Source organism: Dermacentor andersoni, chromosome 6 (genome assembly GCF_023375885.2).
Source record: "Dermacentor andersoni chromosome 6, qqDerAnde1_hic_scaffold, whole genome shotgun sequence".
Lineage (NCBI taxonomy): Eukaryota > Metazoa > Arthropoda > Arachnida > Ixodida > Ixodidae > Dermacentor > Dermacentor andersoni.
This window is the reverse complement of record NC_092819.1, coordinates 33,506,103-33,526,726: the sequence shown is the minus strand read 5'-3', so window position 1 is coordinate 33,526,726 and position 20,624 is coordinate 33,506,103. Positions and strand designations below refer to the sequence as shown.

Here is a 20,624-nt window from a genome sequence, read left to right as displayed (position 1 = left end):
CACACTAAAGTGTAGCCGGTGCATCGGTTCTTGCAATGGTACTTTGTTCGACTGAACATTAGCTCTGCCTCTGACATGCAAAGTAGTCATCATTATTCTCGCTTTCATATTCTTTCCAAGTGCCTGAATTTCGTGTCAACGAAACATACCAGAGAAGTCAATGTCCACACATGTTCTTTAAGATCAGAATCGCATGCCAAGCAAATTCATTTGTGTGTTGGCAACCTACCTGAGTAACCATAGGAAGCCCAAGGAGAAACTGGAACACGACCATAAGGAACGTGATGAGCTTTCGCCGAGTAACCAGCTGGGGCCACTGGTCGATTAGACCAGCAACTATTGCTTCAGAAGGACAGAACTGCAGAAAGATGCAAATGGAGGGAAAAAAAAGTGGACAGGCCACTTGTCAGTACTGTGTCTGTTTGATTCAACTACATTTACCAAGTCTCTCTGTAGTTAAAGAATGTGAAAAAGCATGGCGTAAAAAAAATTGGGGAGTGTGTTTTGAAATATTTGCTTGTTGGTAGTGTTGGCTGTTTCAGTACTAACGAGAAGAAAGGGGGTTAACTGAGGGGCCCGATTTTTATTAATTGTATCCTGAGAATCCAAGCCAACAAGGACACCAAGGACAACATAGGGTAAATTAATTGTACTTACTAATTGAATTAAATAAATTATAAATTAATGGCAATGAAAGTGGATGAAGAAACAACTTGCCGCAAGTGAAGAACGATCCCACGTCCTCGCATTATGGGTACGATGCTAATAGTTTCGGTACTATTACTTATATGCACTAGAGACAAATAGTAGACCAAGTCGACATGTCAGTGTCACAAATTGAATGCCAGAGGTATATTTCTGGCTAACTGAATTCACATGGCCTAAGGCTTCAGCACGCAAGTGTAGTCAGTGACAACATAAAGGAAATAGAAAATTGATGCCAGGCATTTTGTGGTTTATTTGTTTAAAATACACTATATCAGTTTTATTTTGTTTGAAAATATCTGAAACATTGCCTTGAAGAAATGTAGATGTTGCATTTTGAGTTGCACCGTTCCTTCAATGCAGAATTTGACAGAAACACCTGTGTGGTTGATCCAAAAAGCTCGCTACTGCAAGTGACAAGCTGTAATAAGACTCCATGCATAAAAAAATAAATGCTCTGCATGCCTCCTATGGCATCTTGCTTTATATTTTTACAGTTATAAATTCTTTTCTGCAATCAAACCTGTTCATTGCCTTTACAGCACAATTCTACATATGATCACTAACCCTTAGGCATGTTGTTACAGATGATCACTGAATCCTGAAACTATCAGAAAAAAGCAGTATACAAGGATGTTGCGGCAGCTTACCTGGCTGTTTATCCCCAAACAGAGGAGCATAACGAAAAACAGTATCGACCACACTGTTGAAGCTGGCATTCGGGTAACAACTTCAGGATACACGAGAAAAGCCAAGCCAGGACCTGAGGAGGGAAACAGGAACAAACGAAAAAGCATAATTGAGAAACATAAAAATATGTGTTTAAGCACCACTCCATTACACAATGAGAAACAAGAACCAAAGGGCTCAATTTACTGTTACAGTAACAACAAAATGAGGCCAACAGACAGTGAAGTCTAGGAAAACATAGGTGAAATGAAGTTCTTTAAAAATTGAAATGTAGAAACAGCAAAAATAAACATAAAAGTGAAAGAAAAGACAACTTCTCATCAGTGGGGAATTGAATATACAACCTCCACATGGTGCAAGCAACATTCTAATAATTGCACCGCAGTGGCGGCTATCCCCCTGTCCACTTTCTCAGGTATTTGTGTGCGTATAGTAAACCTATAGCCCTGAGAGTGTTAGTGCCAGTCACGATGATGGCAGCAGATGTGAAGCATCCTCTCAACCGCAAGCGTCATGTAATACATGAACTTAGGAATACTAAACTGGCCAATAAGTACTCGTAAGCTATATCAAGCCTCGAAGCCGCCAGGGTCAAGACCCTCCCTATGCGATTACACGAAAGAGCTCTAAATAGTTGTCTTGAATAATCACATTAGGGTTCTCCCATGCTGCTACAATTTCAATGTAAGAAGTTGTAGTCAAAATGCTTCACAGGCTCTTACAACTAACATGAAATCTCACAGTTTTACTGACCACACATCTTTGTTATATTAAGTGACAGCGGTAACACTTTTGAAATAGCTTTAACTTTAAAAAAAATAACATTAGCTGCTCATCAATGTATGCATGCTAAGTGAAGTAAAATATTGGGAAAGAGTTTGGGAAAATAGAATTGGGAAAAGTTTCTCACCCGATTTGACTACATCACCCACTGATTTTTCAGCTATGAAAGCCATGTGGCCAAGCACTGAGAATATAACTGTCCCGGCTAGAAGACTTGTCAGGGGATTGATGGAGCAAACGATTGCCGAGTCCCTGTGAATAGGTAATAAGAAAGCAAACAAGGTAACATTAGAAACAAGAGTCATTTAAAATTTGTTCATGCAGAAAGAAGTGAACATGGTAATCAACCAGAGATGAACAAGGATGAAGGTGTGCATCAGAACTTCATTGATACCACAAATACCAGGGGAAATCTCCAGCCTGATGTGTCAGTCACATTAATTATGAACCATGACATATTTAAATTTGACCATACAATGTACTACCAGCATACACAGCTGTAGTATAGTAGTCATCCATAATGTGCTACATAAAATGTGAACTGCAGTCGTAAAGTTTGCAACAAGTCACATGACACAAAATTTGACCCCTTCGCTTTTGAGCATCAAACACTGCTGATGTGAAACTAGTGAAACCAGTTAAGAGATGGCTAGGTGACTTGACAACTGTTCACTGAAGCTGTACAAAAAAGACATGGAGAAAGCACTGTATGGGTACATGTCACTCCTTTTTCCTTTGTAATTTTTTTTTGCACAACACAAACACAATGACATGAAACCAGCTTTAATTTTTGGTGACCTCAAGCTAAAATGACAGTAACAAGCATAGCATATACAGAAGAGGAAATACGATGTACAAACTGTTCTTTATCACTAAGCTTACAGCATGACAGATACTTTTAATGTGCATTCTTTAGTGTTCTTTGAATTTGCACTTCTCCTCTCATAAGTTGCACATGTCTACAGTGTGCTACAGCGGAGTGAATCCTGATACGTTCATAACATTATCTGATTTGCATGTCAGACAATAAGTCCAAGCAAAACGTAACGTAAACAAGAATGCCAACATGTATTAAATGATAACCCATTTCTTAATGTGCCACTGCTGAGCTGTGGGCACAATGTATCAGTAAGTGATTGAAGAAATGCTATGTCTTTCTTGCCAGTATGCATACAAGAACCCATTCAGACCAAATAAACAAAATATGCTATACATGCTTTCTCACTGTGGTTAGAATGTGTGGTATGTCACCTAAAAAACTAGATCTTTGATATTTATGAACTTTCAACTTGCATAAGTCAACTGTCATTACACCTGACCATCTGCGCCATCTTTTTTCTTGATTAACGCATCACTTCTTGTACTTTTGTGAGGCTCTGCACTACTGTGTTTAATAGTATGTGTATGTTAATGCAGTAGTATTTGTGTGCCAGTGAAAGTGCTTTTTGCCACTAATCTGAATTTTCATTTACATGTGTTGCTGATCTACCACTTACCTTTGCTGTTTTATGCCAGTGTACATGTTTTTGAAGTGTTCTTATGGAATAAGTAGTAGCCGGCACCACGGAGCCACCGTCTCTTATACAGTCTAACCTCACTATAGTGTGAAGTTGCATCTGACACAAAGATATCTTCATTAAATCCGATATTCTTTGCAAACATTTGTTAGATACAAACTGATATTTGTTATAAATGTTTGTTCACAACACACTGACACTGGCAAGGAATGTTTTAGATTTACTTTGCTAAATTCCATAAATCGTTATATTGCCGTTTGTTATATTGAAACTGGACGTATATTAACCTTCGAAGAAAAGTAGAAAGGTACATCACTTTGACAGTGTAGTCTCTAAGAGGCAACTATAAAAGTGCTGGAAAATAGAAAGGAACTTTCACATACGCTTCATTTTTTAGCACTCACACATTTGCCTTTCAACAGGGATGCTCGAGTTCAGTGGGAAACAAAATGCACAATTAAAATGACTGTGATGTTATGTGCAATGGACAGCAGCAGGTCATGATGAGAAACAGCAAGCAGGGGAGAAGGGGAAAGCGGTGAAAGGCATGATGGTCGATCGAAACGTTGAAGTGTACCAAGATGAAGAAGTGGGTGTGGACTCTAACCTGAAGAAATTCTGGTGAAACTTGTTGTAGCTACCTAGCGTCACCACCGAGCCAACGCCAATCCCAAAAGTATAGAACACCTGAGTGCCTGCAGCAATCCATACCTGAACGGAGAACGCACCAGAAGAAAAGAAAGAAGAAAAAAAAAGAGGCACATTATAGCTTGGTATAAGCTGTAACGATAACAATAACATTTGGCACCTATTGAAGATGCGCAATATTGGGACAGCATGGATTAGTTGTCATGCACGCTAGATCAGCCTTGGGGGAACAGGGGATTACAGGAAAAGCTGCTTAGCCAAAGATACCAGGAATAACGCTTACCTTTGGCTTGAGCAATTGACTCCAGTCTGGTGTGACGTAAAACAAGAGCCCATCAATTGAACCATGTAATGTGACGCCTCTCACAAGCAGCACAAAGAGGCAAATATAGGGAAAGATGGCTGTCACCCAGACAATCTGCAAAGGACATAAATGATTTGAAACAGAAAGAATGAATTTGTAATAAGAAAACATATGACAAAAAAAATATTAGTTTGTAAAATTGGTCCTGAATGCTTTATACTTACTGCAGAAAAAGAAAGTTGCATTTCTCATGTTGCAATATATTTACAATTAGCTCAAAGCTACAAGAGGGTCTCATAGACATTTTAGTGGACGGGTCTCTTAACTCGCTATATAGAACTCTTTTACAGGCACATAAATTAAGCATCATTGGCCTGTTCCCACCCAGCCAGTAGAGTTAATTGGCTTTTGCCAGTTTTAGTGTAGCCTTTTGTTTGCAGTTAGGTAATGATTTTAGTAGACAAGTCATCTCCTGGTAAATATTTTCAACTTGGAAGGAGGCTCACTTCATAATATCTTCTGTCTCGTTTTGTAAATCTTGTTTCTAAAATAGAACTTTTTGTAAAGAGTAAGTCTATTAAATAATCTACTTACATTTGTGTTTATATATACTGCAATGTTATACAAGATCTTTGAAGAGTGGTGATGATGTTTGGGGTTTAATGGCGCAAGGGCCAGGTATGGCCAAAGAGCGCCATGCTAGTGGTACAAATACAATAACAAGCATTGAAAAGCATATTCAAGCATAATTCAAGGCATATAATCTATTGAAAGAACAAGAACACATGTAGAAAAAGGCCATGATAGAGGTTGCATTTTAAAGCATGCTAGAGAATCTTGCGTTATGGTTTGTTCTCGAAAATTGTTTGTTTACTATTGTTCTTGAAAAATAAGGATATTTAAAGCTATTGTTACATGGTGGGAGTGAGATAGTTGACAGGGAGTGCTTAATTTCTTCTGATGGAGTAGGTAACCTGTCTAAAAAGTATATGCAAGAAGTCAATTTTACAATGAAAGTTGAAAGGAAAAGTTTCAGCCAGTTGGCGATATTTCTTTCTAAATGAAGTTACCTTGCCACTCTGATGAAGGCCCCTCCAGATGACAATGTACACAATGAACCACGAGAGGAACAAGTAGAGGGCTAGCTCAAGACGCATGTTGCCCATCTCATGCAGCCCTGATGAAATGCCCAGTACGTGGTTTCTGGAAGTGACAAATAGAAGGGAGATAAGGGAGAAAGGAAAAGGAAAGCAGACAATTAGTTGGTAAGCTCAACCTGTCAACATTGGTGTGGCTATTGTGGAAGGATTTGCAGAAACTTTTATGCGTTGGAAGATCTGTCACTAGGCACTATTGCAGATCTCCCACATAATTCCTGGCACCCTGAAGCTCAGGATTGCAGACAGCAATGTGCCCCTTAATGTACTGTGGCTTTGGACCAAGTAAAGCTATAAATGTACAGCCACTGCGAGACTTAAACTATGGTACAAACTGCACAAAGGTGCTAAATCAAGCTATGATGGCAAATTAGGTACAGAAAGCAATGTCCTTGTTGTTGCTAAGTAGACTGCAAAAAATTGCTTTTTCCACAGTGAAATGCAGCAAGGTTGAACACCCACCTAAGAAATTTGCCTACCCCTTAAGCGATTTGGAGCCATTATATTAATTTTTTTTAGACAAACAATCACTGACTTTTGTGCCTATGATTAATAAATACTGCATCTATATTTTGATTAACGTTGTGTGGATGCAGAACACACAGGAAAAGAGCTCAAGAGATTAAAGAGTTACTTTTGCAGTCCTGATAATATTATCAGAGATAAAAGGGGGTTGCAAACAAGAACACAGTATGCTACTGTCATTTTCGTGCAGATTATATTCAGGTTTAAATTTTCGATACCAGCAATCTCAACATTTAACATGCAGTCACATACTGAATATAGCAACCAATAAAATATTTAAAACAGCAGGAAGTATGTCATGAAATAAGGTTATACACTCAAACTTTCACGATAATAAGTGCCAATACTTAAAGTGAGGGCAAAGAAAAAATGCGCTCTGTGCAAATTGTTTGGTGTCAGATCAAGCGATTTCATTTGCTGTTCTAAAATATTTGACAACTGTGCCCAAAAAGAGAGGCCTGTATGTATGGTGCACTCACTCCCAGAATTCCACGATTGGCGTAACAGAGTTATTGTGCGGAGCTGGCTGTGTCTCATTGTACTCCCAGCAGTTCTCGGTGTTCCAGTGATTGCCACAGTGTTTCCAGGGAAGCACTTCAGTGAAAGACGAAATCAGGTAGAACAGGATCCATGCCACTATCACCATGTAGTAGATGTTGGACAACGTCACGATAGTTAGTGATGCGATCCCAATGCCTGCAACAGCCAATCAAGCAGCAACATATATTCCGTTACACTTCACTGTATGCCACTTCTGTCCAAATATGTGACCTTCAGTGCTGGAATGCCAGAAACGACGCATCCCAAGTTTTTGTGACATTAAGCACGATGCAAGTAAAAAGTTATAAGAATCATATATAGAGCAGTGTAGGCCTTTAAATTTCCTGAAATTAGTGAACTATGTGTGCCACATTACTGTTTTCAATTCTAAAAGCAAATGCACTTTTTTAAACAATGCACGCAGCAGTTGGTCTTGAAAACCAGCAATTCACATGAAAGATTCTCTCACACGAATGACACCATATGCGGGCATACCTTTGAACATGGGCACTATGCCCCAGATTCCTATGCCACCACGGCTCAGGTACTGGCCCATGGCTACTTCTAGGTAGAACATGGGAATTGCTGTTGTGATGAGGCAGATGAAGTAAGGAATGAGGAATGCACCTGCATGAAAAAAAGAAAGGATGTTATAAGCATTACGGGGTCTGAAGCACGACAGGAACAGCAAAGATGTTCATTGAGATTTGCTACTACAATTTGCCTGTGTAAGATTCTGTGGCATTGCTTGCCACCCTAGAGGAGTTCTTTTATTGCCCATACATCAAACTCATACAGTTATGTTGCTTTTGTGAAACACTGTTTTCACAAAACAGCAAGAGAGTGGTGTGCGAAATGTTTAATTACAATTTGCTCTATGGGTTTTTCAAAAGACTAAGCCTTTGGCTACATACTTTGAGAATGCTGAGACACTCCGCACTCCTGTGTTTCCTGTCAGGTTGGCTCCATGTATGGAATGTAACAGTGCTATGAATAACTGTGTTTCTTTGCTTCACAACAGTAGCACTAATATTTTTTTTTATAAGTGAAGCGACCGCATTAGATGGGGGTGAAATGCAAAAATGCCCATGTGCTGTGCATGGGGTGTACGTTAAACCCCAGGTGGTCAAAATTAGCCCGGAATCGCCCACTACGGCATGCCTCAGAATCATATCTAGGCTATGGCATGTAAAGCCAGAGAATTTCATTAATTTTAAATTTTTCTATGCAGTCATTTATGGGCAATTCACAAATGTATAGATGTTTTCTTCTTACATAACATGAATATATACAAATCATTTTGTTTTGATCTGTAGTAGAACGCATGGTAAGAATGAAAGTCAAATTTTCATTTCTTGATTCAAAATTCAGACTAGACACGTTTTCAGTTTTCACTTCAGTTTTCAGTTTATTCAAGGTTATGCAGCACTTTGCAGGTGTCCGGTAGTAGATCTGAACAATGCTGGGCTAGGTTCAATAACTAGCTTTGTTGCCCTACCAGGCACAGTTGATCCACTACTACCAATTTAGGACTTAATCCACACAGTGCAAATGGCGCACAACGTACGACAATCTTTACACGCTATCGGCACCTTAGGGGTCAGCCGACGACCTCGCCCTCTTTGTATCTTTGCTTTGGCTAAAAGTGACGTGTCGTATTCTTGTACACACTAGACAAGCATTCTTTTTCTGTCTAATTCCCACAGTCCCTGAAGTCAATAGTAAAAATGTGTAAGGTATGCTCAAGGCAATCATAAGGATAAAAAAAGTACGGCGTAAGTGGGTCATGCGGGAGCGTCGTTTTCCTTTTATTTTTTCACGGCAGTGAAAAGGAATTTCGCCACAATGGCACAGGCCATTAAGGCAGTTTGCTTATACACATGTAGTCGCAATGCCGCTGCCTGCTTTTGTTACTGGAGCCACTTATCACGTTACATGTGATAACTTAGAAAGGCGCGTGCGACTGGCCCGTAACGGTATTTAGCGCGCCCATCGTGAAACGGCGATGGCGTGGCATTCCAACGCGGAAATGAACATTCTCTCCTAAAATATTTCCCACGAATTATAAATGCAACCTTCAGGGCCCAATATGCATATGGCACATGTTATGCCGGGGTATTATTCTGGATATCGCCAAATTGTGCCATCTTTGTCAAATCTGCCATCTTGTCAGTTCTGATTAACCCAGAGGGCCGTTGTGAGCTCACTGATTGCCTCTACATGGCAACTTGGCTGAATTTGACAATTTTCAGAATAGTACTCCTGGTTTGGTTTGAGAATGCATGCGCGACTGCCACAGCCCCATAATTAGGTAGGTCATGCCGCTTTTGAGTACGTGTACAGTCCATGCATCGTCTATAGCTTCTCAAGGGCCTCACTCTCGAGATCTTATCTTCGGCGTCAGCTCTTTTCCTTCAACAATGGGAAGGCAAATCACTCATCGACAACACTTGGGCAGCAAAGGTGAATGGCCCAATCTAATCTTTGCAGACTTGTCCTCTCAATTTTTGAGAGACTGTGTGTGATTGACACATGGCTTTTCACATATTTTGGGAAATTTTGTACGGTGCAAAACACACCTGAATGCCGGATATACTCGAACTCTTTATCGTATACTTGTTTTCCACGTGGGTTACGCTTTGACCCTTCCACGTTGCATTTTCTTCATCAGAGGTGTGTGTGTTGACCACCGAAGATTCCTACGGTGATGTACTGACCTCGTAAAAGCTCCGAAACTGCATGTGTGACCAAACCTATTGCCAGATTTTATAACGAGCCAGATAAGAACTTTTAGTGCTATAAAACTTTGGAGATTTACGACGAATTAGCTTCAATATTCTTAGCTTCTCAGCATTAGAAGTGCGATACGGGGTGATAATTTTTAAGTTTTATGGAATCTTTAAAGATAGCTTGTTGCAGATAACATAAATCTAGTCCTTGAGCTGGATTATTCGGAGAGGCGGACATTACTTGCATGAGAAATCGAAACACACATTCAACTAATTAAAGAAGTCACTAATTATATTCTTGGATTAATTACTTTACGGCACACAATGCAATTTACGAAGTGTAACCGGTGAGTTTTCAAGGTGTATCCACTTGGAATGAATTTCCAGAATGACGCAAGTTTTGAGATATGCGCCATCAAACTTGCCTTAAAAATGCACTGTTGTTCCACTTAGTTTTTTTAACAAAGCGCTCTTTTATGGATTGAACCACAATAGTAACTAGAATGCCAATGTATTTCGTACAACACTTTGGGAAAATATATCTCGAAGCTGGTGTCATCCTGGAAATTCAAGTGTATACGCCTTGCAAGCTCACCGGCTGCAATTCGTAAATTGCAATATGTGCCGTAATGTACTTAATTAAGTTAATTAGTGGTTCTTTATCAATAAACTGAGTATTTGTTTCGATTTCTTGAGCAAGTAAGACCGCCTCTTCGAATAACCCAGCTCAAGAACAAGAATTATGCTATCTGGCACAGGCGATTTTTAAAAATTCCATAGAACTTAGAAATGATTGCTCTGTATACAAAGGATTGCTATAAGAGGGGCCTTGGTGACAGATTTGGTCACTCGAGGAGTGACTTCGATGCTTTTGACAAAAACGGATAGTACACATGCTCTCAATGTCGACAGTTATTGGCATGGTCGATGAATTTCATATAATTCGAAGAGGTCTGCTGGAATGTGTAGCTGCTATTGCTTGAAATAACATGCATTTCACAAATGTTCTGCGATCGCCTAAAGTAGATTTGATGCGACAGCGATGTGTCTGATGGAAAAACGTGAGAACATGTTGGTGCAGTACATTGACAGCTATTAGGAAAGAGCATTGGAAGTGAACTGCAGCCGCAGCATCATGCATCCGAGTCTGAACCAACGAGACCGAGCTAAGGAAAGCCAATCTGGAACGTCAAATAATTAATTTGTGGTACTAATATACATCGCCATAACTTGGACGGGCGGTGGGGCAGTTGACTGGCCAACTGACTGACTGATCGATTGATTGATTGATTGATTGATTGATTGATTCATTCATTCATTCATTCATTCATTCATTCATTCATTCAAGAATGATTATGAGGCACCCGCCATGGTCACAGCACCATGACAACGATGGTCGCTTAGTACAATAACTAAAATGGGCGCTACAAAACACCGCTGCAAGAAATCGCTGTAATAGCACTGACCCGACAGAACCACGGCGATACCCAATACAATGTGTCATGTCAAGGTAGTCTCTATGCAACGCAAATGAGTGGATCGGAAGCAACTGTGTCTGACGTGCTTATTTATGTTGCATGCAAGCTGCGCATGCCTCAGCCTCGAAGACATTCAGCTGATTTTTTCAGGTACACAGTGAGATAGATGCATCGAGCACTCACCGCCTCCGTTCTCGTAACAGAGGTATGGGAACCGCCAGACATTGCCCAGGCCGACGGCATAGCTGATGCAGCCGAAGACGAAGTCTGCCTTGCCCGCCCACTTCCCTCTGCTTGGGAGCCCAGCGAGGTCCTGCTGACTTCCAAGCCCGCTTGTTGTACACGAAGACTCTTCGTTGTCTTCAGCCTGTGTATATGCACATGTGCAGCAAATGAGCGGAAACACACTCTTTCTTCCTGGCTTCCATTATGCGCGACAGGGTAGCTCGGCTGGAGAACCTTCAGAGACCTGTCTTTCTGACATAATTAAGAATCGTTGCCTGAGGACAGAGAGTACAGAAAAAGAAGTGAGAAAAATGGGTCTCACTATTTCACTTTGCAAGAACTGCACAGTTTCTTAACAGGGAATACAGAGAAGTGAGTCAATGTATATAGCGCCCTGCGGGGGCGATTAGATGGATTGACTTCTTTTTTTGTGAAAAGTGACAATGACATCCTTGGGGTGTGAGTTTAATGTAGTTACAGTAAACTCACGTGAGGCACTGGCAGTTCACTCTGGTTTATCCCTTACTAAGTGAACACTACGTGCCTGCATAACTAGACCATTAAATATTCATGGCCTATTAACAAGCACGCAGAAAGGGTTTCGTCTAAGCTTCGATTCAACTTGAGCAACTCATAATCAATAGGCTCATAATCTCAATACCCTTTACGAGCAGCCTATAGAGCCTTTAGACAGCATAATAAAAACAAAAGAGGGAAATATAAAATTTGCCCGCATAAAGTACACGGCGTTAAACCATCAAAATATGACGCTCTACGTTGTGTGCATTGATACATCCAATCCACTACGTCGATGTACTCAAAGATAGCCACCTTCGGTTATTTCATGGTAAAATGCCTTTCGCGAGACAACATTCCTTTCTGCCAACAGAGAACATTGTGCTACTTGTGCTGATAACACTTACATATAATTAGGGTATGGCAACACTACTCGATGCTTTCCTTTTGTTGTCTCTTTCCTATAGGGTTCTCACTCTCACCTGTTTGCAGATGGGAACCGCCTGAGGCGCTGTGAACGGTGATGCCTTTTCACGACATGAACTGCGGCCAAGAAACGCCAGGGTGAACACGTTCGGCCCCGACGTCTTCTTTTCCATGTTGCCAGCCTTTGGACACAGGTAGTGTGCAGTGTTCTGTCAGGGAAGAAACCAAGTTCGAGTTAATGTAGTGGGGATTATACAAGAACAAACACACAATCAAGCAAACAAGCAAACAAGTGAAAAATACCGGTAAAAACAATTGATAATGATTGTCAAAGACAGTGTTAGTTTCTTTGAAATCTGCGGGAATTCTGTTGAGCTGTGGCTCAGCACACGAACTCTCCTCGCCACCCTCCCCAGTCCATACATTCCTTGTCTCACTAATTCCTAATCTCACTCATTAAAACGGCAAGCCAAATTAAGGAAGCTCGGCCGAGTTTATTTTGGTCATGACCATTGCCTTAAATAATATGTAAGAAATATAAACACAAAAAGACATGTAAAAACTACAAGCCTTAACACATCGATTGCACCTATCTCTTTGCACATGTATGCTACGCTATATCCACATCGACCACTCATCTCTCCTTGCAAACATTGCTGGGAAACATAGCTGGAATGGTACTGAGTGAACAGTAGCACGGCGTTGCCCAATAAGATGGGCGATGTCCAAGCAGTGTTACATAGATCTGGTCCAGAAAAATGTATTTCACATGTTCGGTTAGGAGAAGAACGATTTTCAAAATTTCAGAAAGCGATCGCAACAATAGACAAGGACAGAAAGGTTAGCACATTAGTTGACATAAGGTGAAGCAACAAACGAAGCGGTCACACGTGACAAGCGCAGCAATGCATTTGCTCCCAGAGGATGTTTATGCAAGAGGGGTGAATCTGCACGCATGTTTTTCGTCACGTCAAAGCGATGTGTCGTTCACATCCGTCGGAGTTCATCAGGCACAACGGTATCAAGAACGCTCGTCTGCAGGGACAAAGTACAGCTTAAGCTTTTCTTTCTTTTTTAATGTTTGTAAGTTTGAAGAGGCAGACGCACACTTAATTTAATTTAGACGATCATGCACGCGGGTCCCTTTGGAACTCGGCATATCTATGAATAACTGGACACCCTCTCTTATCTCTCTGAATTTGCTGTGGAGACAGCTTCAGCACTTCACTTAGAGAAGGAACCACTTGACAGTGCGACCAGAAATCCTGTAAGCAACTAATACAAATTTCATAAGACAAGGTCGAAGAAAAAAAGTGCCCGAAAAGTCATCGCATAATCGAGGGCATACTTCAAGAAGTACTGCGTGGTTAATTAGTCCCACAACGATGTCCTTTTCAGTAAATGTCAGCACATCAATATCATAACAGAATATCACCAAAACGTGAGAGATGAACCGGATGAACGCGAAAGCACGTTGTTTTGAACAATGTCGTCAGCCATAACAAGACTCGCCATTCTTGGTCCTTGTCAGTTTACTGCGTCCCCGGCGTCAAGGGGAGTGCTATGACGCACCGAGAAGTGTTATTTCGGTTTCTTTGCTTTCTCAGGGCGACGAGCGTCCTTTATCATTTTTTTTACGTCGTCGAGCAGCGAAAGGAAAAAGAGACAGAAGCTAGCGTTCGCGTCGTCCCTTTCACGCAGCTTCTGCCGCGGCGACATTTTCTACCGCCGTTGCCACGGCAACAGTGACGCGCGCGCGTGTTTGCGCCTCCTTTTTATGCGACCGACCGCTGCGATGCCAAGGTCGCTCGCTGTCTGCGCCGTCTGCGGCTCGTTTTCTTTCAATGCGCCTTCATCTCCGCTCCTTTGTCTCCCCCTACTTTCATCGGTCGCGAATTTATCCGCTTCGCGGCGCATTCTACCGTTCTGCAGGCGGTAATTCAATTTCTCTCTTTCTTTCTTTCTTTCTTTCTTTCTTACTGTATTACTTTCTTTCATTCTTTCTTTCTTTCTTTATTTTCATCGGCCTGCTCGGCTCTTTCTGTTTCACACGCCTCAATAAAGCGTGTCACAGAAGACTCAGTAAAACAGAAGTTTTGAAGTGTGCACGCACTCACGCACGCACACGCGTTCCCGTTCAGCGCAAATTAAACACAGCCACAGAGAACGATATCTCCGTCGACAGGAATGTAAACCACGCGAAAAATGGTACTATGGTAAAGTGCTTCTATTTCAGCGTCGTGCGTGATTTTACCAGGAAACTCGACTGCTCAGCAACGATGCGTATTGCCTTAGAAGTAACTCTGTTACCGCAGCTGTTCTTTACAGTTCGACAAATGTGCCACTGAAAGGGGGACAGAAAGTACATTTTCGCGGAAGTAATATTCTGCGCGGTCGCTGTGACTGTGATTGTTGTCTCCTGACTTTGCGCTGTTTAAGCATTAATGCTATAATGATGCCAGCTGCCAGCGAATTAAGGCAGTGGCGCACAGCTCCGGTTGTTCGGTTGCCTCGCTGTATTTTTAAGGAGTGGTGAAGCCCGGTCCTGGCTTTTCTGGCAAATTTCCTATTCTCGGTGGCATGCTTGCAGGCGCTCATGGGCAAGGGTTCTATTAATAAATTATAATTCCTTTTTTCAAACACACGCCTTTGACGCTACGTTCTTCACTGCACAGCGCGAAAGCTAAACAAAAAACACGCTTTACAGGAAAAACAAAAGTTCACTGGAGGAGGGTCGGTTGTTCTATTTTTTACTTCCAGGCAAAAAACGAAAGTATTCACTTTTACTGCTGCAGGGAACACCCTGCAGGGAAGTTCATCTGAAGTTTTGAAAAAGAAACAACCAAGAATCAGTGAAGAAATGGAGGAGAAAAGCTTAAAGCACTGTCAACGAACAGATCGAACAGTGTTCATACAATAACAAGTTCGGCACTGAAGCAAATCAGTGTTCTCAAAGATCAATGAACTGTTTTGTTCTTTGAGGCATTTGAAGTTGCCGATCCCCGTAGTTTATTATAGTCAAAAACTCTGTAGCTGACGAGTGGGAACAACCGACTAGCCCCGCATCAATCAGAAAAACAAAACACTATTGTCATCGCCTTAATAGGTGACTAATATGTGAGCATCAGTACTGCTACATTAAACTGCTGATGGGAGCGCGCATCATTCGTAAAATTAAGACACTTTTATTATCGCCATAATAGGTGACTAGTATCTGAGCATTAGTATTGTTGCGATGAATTGCCGATTAAGGCGAAAAAGTAGCGAATAACTTAAGAAATTACAAACATCGATTTTCGCGACAAGTTGGCTTATCGTCCTAAACTATCGATTGTAAATTATCATCGCCTACAACACGCCTTTCGTAAGTTATCAGTCGCTATCGTTATCAGTTGTTAACAGCTAGACGCTATCGATAAAAATAAACTTCAATTAGATAAATTAAGCTGCGAGTATTAACGTCAAGCCTCGGTATTTCCTTTTATTGGCTGACTGGCTTCCGTCAGCCAAGACGACGCGTCATTTCCAGCCGCTGCGCAGCCTTGAGATGACTTTTCTCTCCGACAAACAGGTCATCCATTAAGACGCTGTATAAACACCGAAAGCGCCCTCATCGACCGTTCTGTCCATTATAAGGAACGCGGCGCTATACTAAACTATCACACCGAAGTTTAAGGGAAATTTCCAAGGGACAGGAGGAGAACAAAGGACGAAAAATAAAGGGCGAAGTGGGGCAACTGGGCGCCACTAAGCCTCCTAGAAGGTCACGAGACTTAGTACAGGCAGAGTGTTGATTGACCTGACCAGGCCAAAACTTGCACTGACCTACATTTACGTGACAGCGGCGCCGAACGCCCGCGAAACCTGCCCCGCACAGGCCACTGCGGCCGTGTCTAAACACGCACACCCACACCCACCAACCCACCCACGCACGCACGCACGCACGCACGCACGCACGCACGCACGCACGCACGCACGCACGCACGCACGCACACACACACCAGCTGTGGGACAGGCATGCTTCAACGTAGCTGCGGTTGAGTCATCGGTCAGGTGAAAGTGTATTAGTAGACAGCTGCCGGGTTCCGGGGAAAACGAGTCATCGAGCCCGGCTTCAACGTTCGGCCACGGAGGCCGTCGTCGTCGAAACCCCGTTCCTCGGATAAGCGCGCGGGACGTGCAAGTTCGAAGGCACGTTAACTATAAGGAATGTTAAGAGCATGCTTTAAGCTCGGAGGCAAACGTTGAAGAAATTTTGAAGCTTGCTGCATATAAAAGAAAACATTAAATTCCCGTCGCTTTATTTCTCTCTTTATCTTTCTTTCTCTCGCTCTCTTTCGTTGCCGAATTTTGAAAACTGCGAATATCCGAAACCCCAAGTCTACAATTCCGTGACATTTCATCAAGAACTGAAAGCGCATTTCTGTGAAGGGCACTGATTATAGGTGCAAAAGCAGGCTGATCTGACGAGATCGTTGCGTTGATTATGTAAACTCTACAAAAGTATTCACAAATTACTGACACGTTTCAGAGCGATGTAAGTTATACCTATTTTTTCCACTCTACACTCTAATAGGTGTACCCTACAGAGTTGGTTGCGATATATGCACTTATTGCAGAGTCACATGATCGAAATATTCGTTTCAGTTTTTGTAAAATTTGAGATAACACACACACACACACACACACACACACACACACACACACACACACACACACGCACACGCACACGCACACACACACACACGCACGCACGCACACACGCACGCGCACACACACACACACACACACAAACACACACACACACACACACACACACACACACGCACACGCACACAGAGATGCGTACATGGGCCGATCGCCAACATATGCACAAACATGCGGCGCTGCTTGTGAATTTGTCGTGACTCCCAAGAGAGCTGCTTTTCATAACGAAATCTTTGTAACATGCGCCTTGATTTTCTGTTTGCCAGACGAAAAACGATCAGAGCTATAAAAAATAGCATTCTAGCGGGCTATACAGTGCTGCTGGCTGGTCTATATTTACACACTTACTGGAATGCAAGCGTTCGTTTCGCCTTCTTCAATAAGCTTTAATCATTGGAACCAGAAAATGATGCTCCTGAATGAGCACACGGACGCCACTAAGCACAATATCGAGCAGACACGTTTTCCATCTGCGGCGCAGCGAGACACTGTGTTGCACTTACAGCGTCTAAGTTATCTTATATAGCTCTTTTTGTACCAATCGGGCAGTGGTAACTGGAAACGCCTGATCTCGAGGCTGTTGCTCCTTTTGACATGGTGAACGAAAAAAAAAAAGAATAATAAATAGAACGGGTGGAGCGGTAGGAACCAAAGAATGCCCGCGGAACAACTGGGTGATAACGTCGTCTCTGCACTCGTCACTCTCCGGGCACAGTTTCAAAACCGACTCAGCTCGACACCTTCACTCGCATTTCTCTCGCCTCGGGAATAATATTCAAGAGGAGAAGAAGAGAGCGAACGCCAAGAAGAAGTAGGGAAGAATAAAGGATGAAATATTAATAAGGATCAAATAATAATAAAGGATCAACTAATGATAAGGATCAAATAATAATAAGGGTCAAATAATAATAAAGGATCAAATGATAACAAGGAAACTGCGAAAGGTACAACGATTGAAGTGAGGCGAAGTGACAACGAAATTGGTGAACACCAAGACGAGGGTGACACCAGGCGACGCTCGTCGAGTGAAGCTTAGAACGGTTGTTTGCTTCAACAATGTCTGAGAAGAGGAGATGGAGAAAGAAAGGCTGGCAGGGATCTCCAGCTCGGACGAAACAGCGAGCGGACGGTGAAGAAGCTATAGTGAACAGCGAGACGCGAACAGGTGCGAACGGCGTATAGTCGAGTGAAGCGAGGCCGCGACGAGGGGGCAGAGCTCATCTCGAGTCTCCTCGGGCGCAGCCCAGGGACCGCGGGTTCGACACGCGCGCCGTCTCGGCGGTGCCCGCCGCTCCACTTTTTTTCGCCTTCCCCTTGGGACCTCGAGGCCGACGCCCGGACAACGTTACGCCGGCTCGGAGCCCGTCTCAGCGCGCGCGCAAACAGTCGTCGCACCGCGAAACGGCTCGCGCCGTCACTTATTTGAAGAAGGCGTGCTGCTTCTTTTATTCTTGCACTGTTGTCGTTGTCGTTGTTTTTTCTTCGTCCTCTTGTAACGCTTTCTACTCTCGCTTTCTCACTCGACCCTTCTTATTTATGCTTGTTCTAGATTGACGCGGTGGCTTCCCTATGTTTAGCGTATAGCGTTCGTTGGCGTCATGCCGGCGTGCCAACGTTGCTGCGAGCCTCTGAAACGACGCCATGACAGCGTTCGCTAAACAGGCTGGCGCAAACACACACTCGCAGGTTCCCTCGCGCAGCCTGCCACTTTGCCTTGGAGCGCGGTGCGCAGAGGCCTCACGAGGTATACCGCAGCTGGGACGGAGGAGGTGTACGTATTTCAGGGCCGCGTGCGGGCGAGAGGCTTCGTTAAACCAGAGTCTATTTTGCAACTTAGAACGCAGGCCGAGAGCGAACTATGCTAATATGTGTTCATTATGTAGATCTATGCATAAGCGTCAATTACGGAGGGGCGAGGGGGAAGGGGGTTACTCTCTCCTGATCGCAAGCCTTAGGCAGCCCCATTACCAGATACACTTTGCTGCAAAAGTTGAATTGTCTGTTGCCAGTGCGCGCGTTTGTGTACAGGAAGATTCTTGTACAAAAGCATGAACCATGCATTCGAAGTTCCAAACTGTGATCACAACAATGACTCATTTATTTTGTCTGCCTCCCTCAGTGCACAATTACGGCTTCCACACGAACGGCACACCCCAGAATATGGAAACCCTACGCCTCCGGATCTACGTGTCACTCTACTGAAAAGTGCGACTTAAACTCAGGTAATGAAAAGGCCAGACGAACCATATCATATATATGCAATTTGGAGACAATGCGAATGAAGCAAAGTGAATTAAAAAGGCGGACCAACTATCCCACAAACATACAATTTACAAGCCGCCAATTCAGGCAAAAAAATATGACGACCCGCCGAAGCAAAACGTCGACGTGCGAAAACATTTTTCTTCTTCTTCTCTTGTGTAAAGTAGACCGTCTGTGAAGTGTTTGTGAAATGCCTGTTTACACTAGACTATGAGTAGTCTGATTTAAATTAATTTCTTTGCTCCTTTTTCATTTTTTTTTTATGTCACATTACTGCTCCGCGTTTGGTTGCGAACTGCTCAATAGGAGAGATGCTTGACGTCAACAATCCTCATTCTTGATTCATTCCCGTGTCTACCGTTCTGAAGAAGCTTGCGACACTTCGTGATAGTAGCCAATATTTTCGATTCATAAAAAATAAAAAGATCAATCAGTCACTCAATCAATGTCACCATTTTGAGCAGAACCTGTTTAACAACCTAGCTTCGAACCTAGGCATAAGGTTACCATGGCAACAACGTAATCGTAGGAGCAAGTCAAAGAGGAATGAGCTACGAAAACAATTCATTCCAAGCCGCTTCAGCGGTGACCGAATGAAAGTATCGCTATGTTTCATGTGCATTCAAATAGGAAAACTGCCCTTGGAACCGAATTGAACCTTCCTGAGAACGCAGGGCCGAATGTATGCACGCGACGACGTTTGCGCATTTAGGCAAAGGACATCTATAGACACTCTTAGACAAAGGTACACCCTTTGGGGTGTCTACCACACAACAATAATCGTCATCTGGTTTGCTTGCGTTTCCTTTCTTGAAAACGCCGCGCCCGCTACTTCCCTGTCGGGAATGCTATGTCATGCTGATAACGCGCATGCCGTTCGTTACTGGGAAGTACCGGGCTCACAGCGTTAAAAATGCGGACGAGACAGATGTCGATTATCGTTGCGTGGCAAGATACAACCCAAAGGGTGTAATTTTGTTTTAGAGCGTACACTCTTGAACAAATGTACACCCTTTGAGTCGTATGTTACCACACAAAAATAATCGTCATATCTTTTGTTTGCGTTACCTTTCTTCAAAACGCTGCGCGCGCCACTTTCCTGTCGAGAATACTCGGTCATGCTGATAACGCGCATGCCGTTTGCGGCTTGGAAGTACCGGGCTCGCAGCGTTAAGGAAAGGAAATGCGGACCAGACAGATGACGATTATCGTTATGTGGCAAGATACGACCCAAAGGGTGTAATTTTGCTTAAGAGTGTATACGCCTCCGCAGACTTGCAGTTGCGTAACGCACACTTGGAAGGCCGGGGTAAGCGGAAAAGAGAATGAGACGTTCGCCTAAGTGTTTGTCTAACGGCACCGTTAGATCACCCGCGTTGGCGACTGCGAGCCCACCTTTATCTCGGCCAAAA

At 42.9% G+C, this 20,624-nt stretch overlaps 1 protein-coding gene across 2 annotated transcripts in view; it reads right to left on the bottom strand.

Annotated features, from left to right (window-relative positions):
- The window catches only part of LOC126521819 (sodium- and chloride-dependent GABA transporter 1-like), a 58,448-nt gene that overhangs the window by 6,334 nt on the left and 31,490 nt on the right, over positions 1-20,624 (bottom strand). For both annotated transcript variants that reach the window (XM_050170518.3, XM_050170519.3), the window contains exons 2-11: positions 12,300-12,452; positions 11,260-11,443; positions 7,365-7,496; positions 6,809-7,025; positions 5,718-5,850; positions 4,627-4,761; positions 4,303-4,406; positions 2,306-2,430; positions 1,356-1,468; positions 230-358 (exon numbers count right to left, since the gene is read on the bottom strand). In XM_050170518.3, coding sequence (XP_050026475.1) covers positions 230-358; positions 1,356-1,468; positions 2,306-2,430; positions 4,303-4,406; positions 4,627-4,761; positions 5,718-5,850; positions 6,809-7,025; positions 7,365-7,496; positions 11,260-11,443; positions 12,300-12,416 — 1,389 coding nt within the window. In that variant the 5' untranslated portion in view covers positions 12,417-12,452. The remainder of the gene's footprint in view (positions 1-229; positions 359-1,355; positions 1,469-2,305; positions 2,431-4,302; positions 4,407-4,626; positions 4,762-5,717; positions 5,851-6,808; positions 7,026-7,364; positions 7,497-11,259; positions 11,444-12,299; positions 12,453-20,624) is intronic.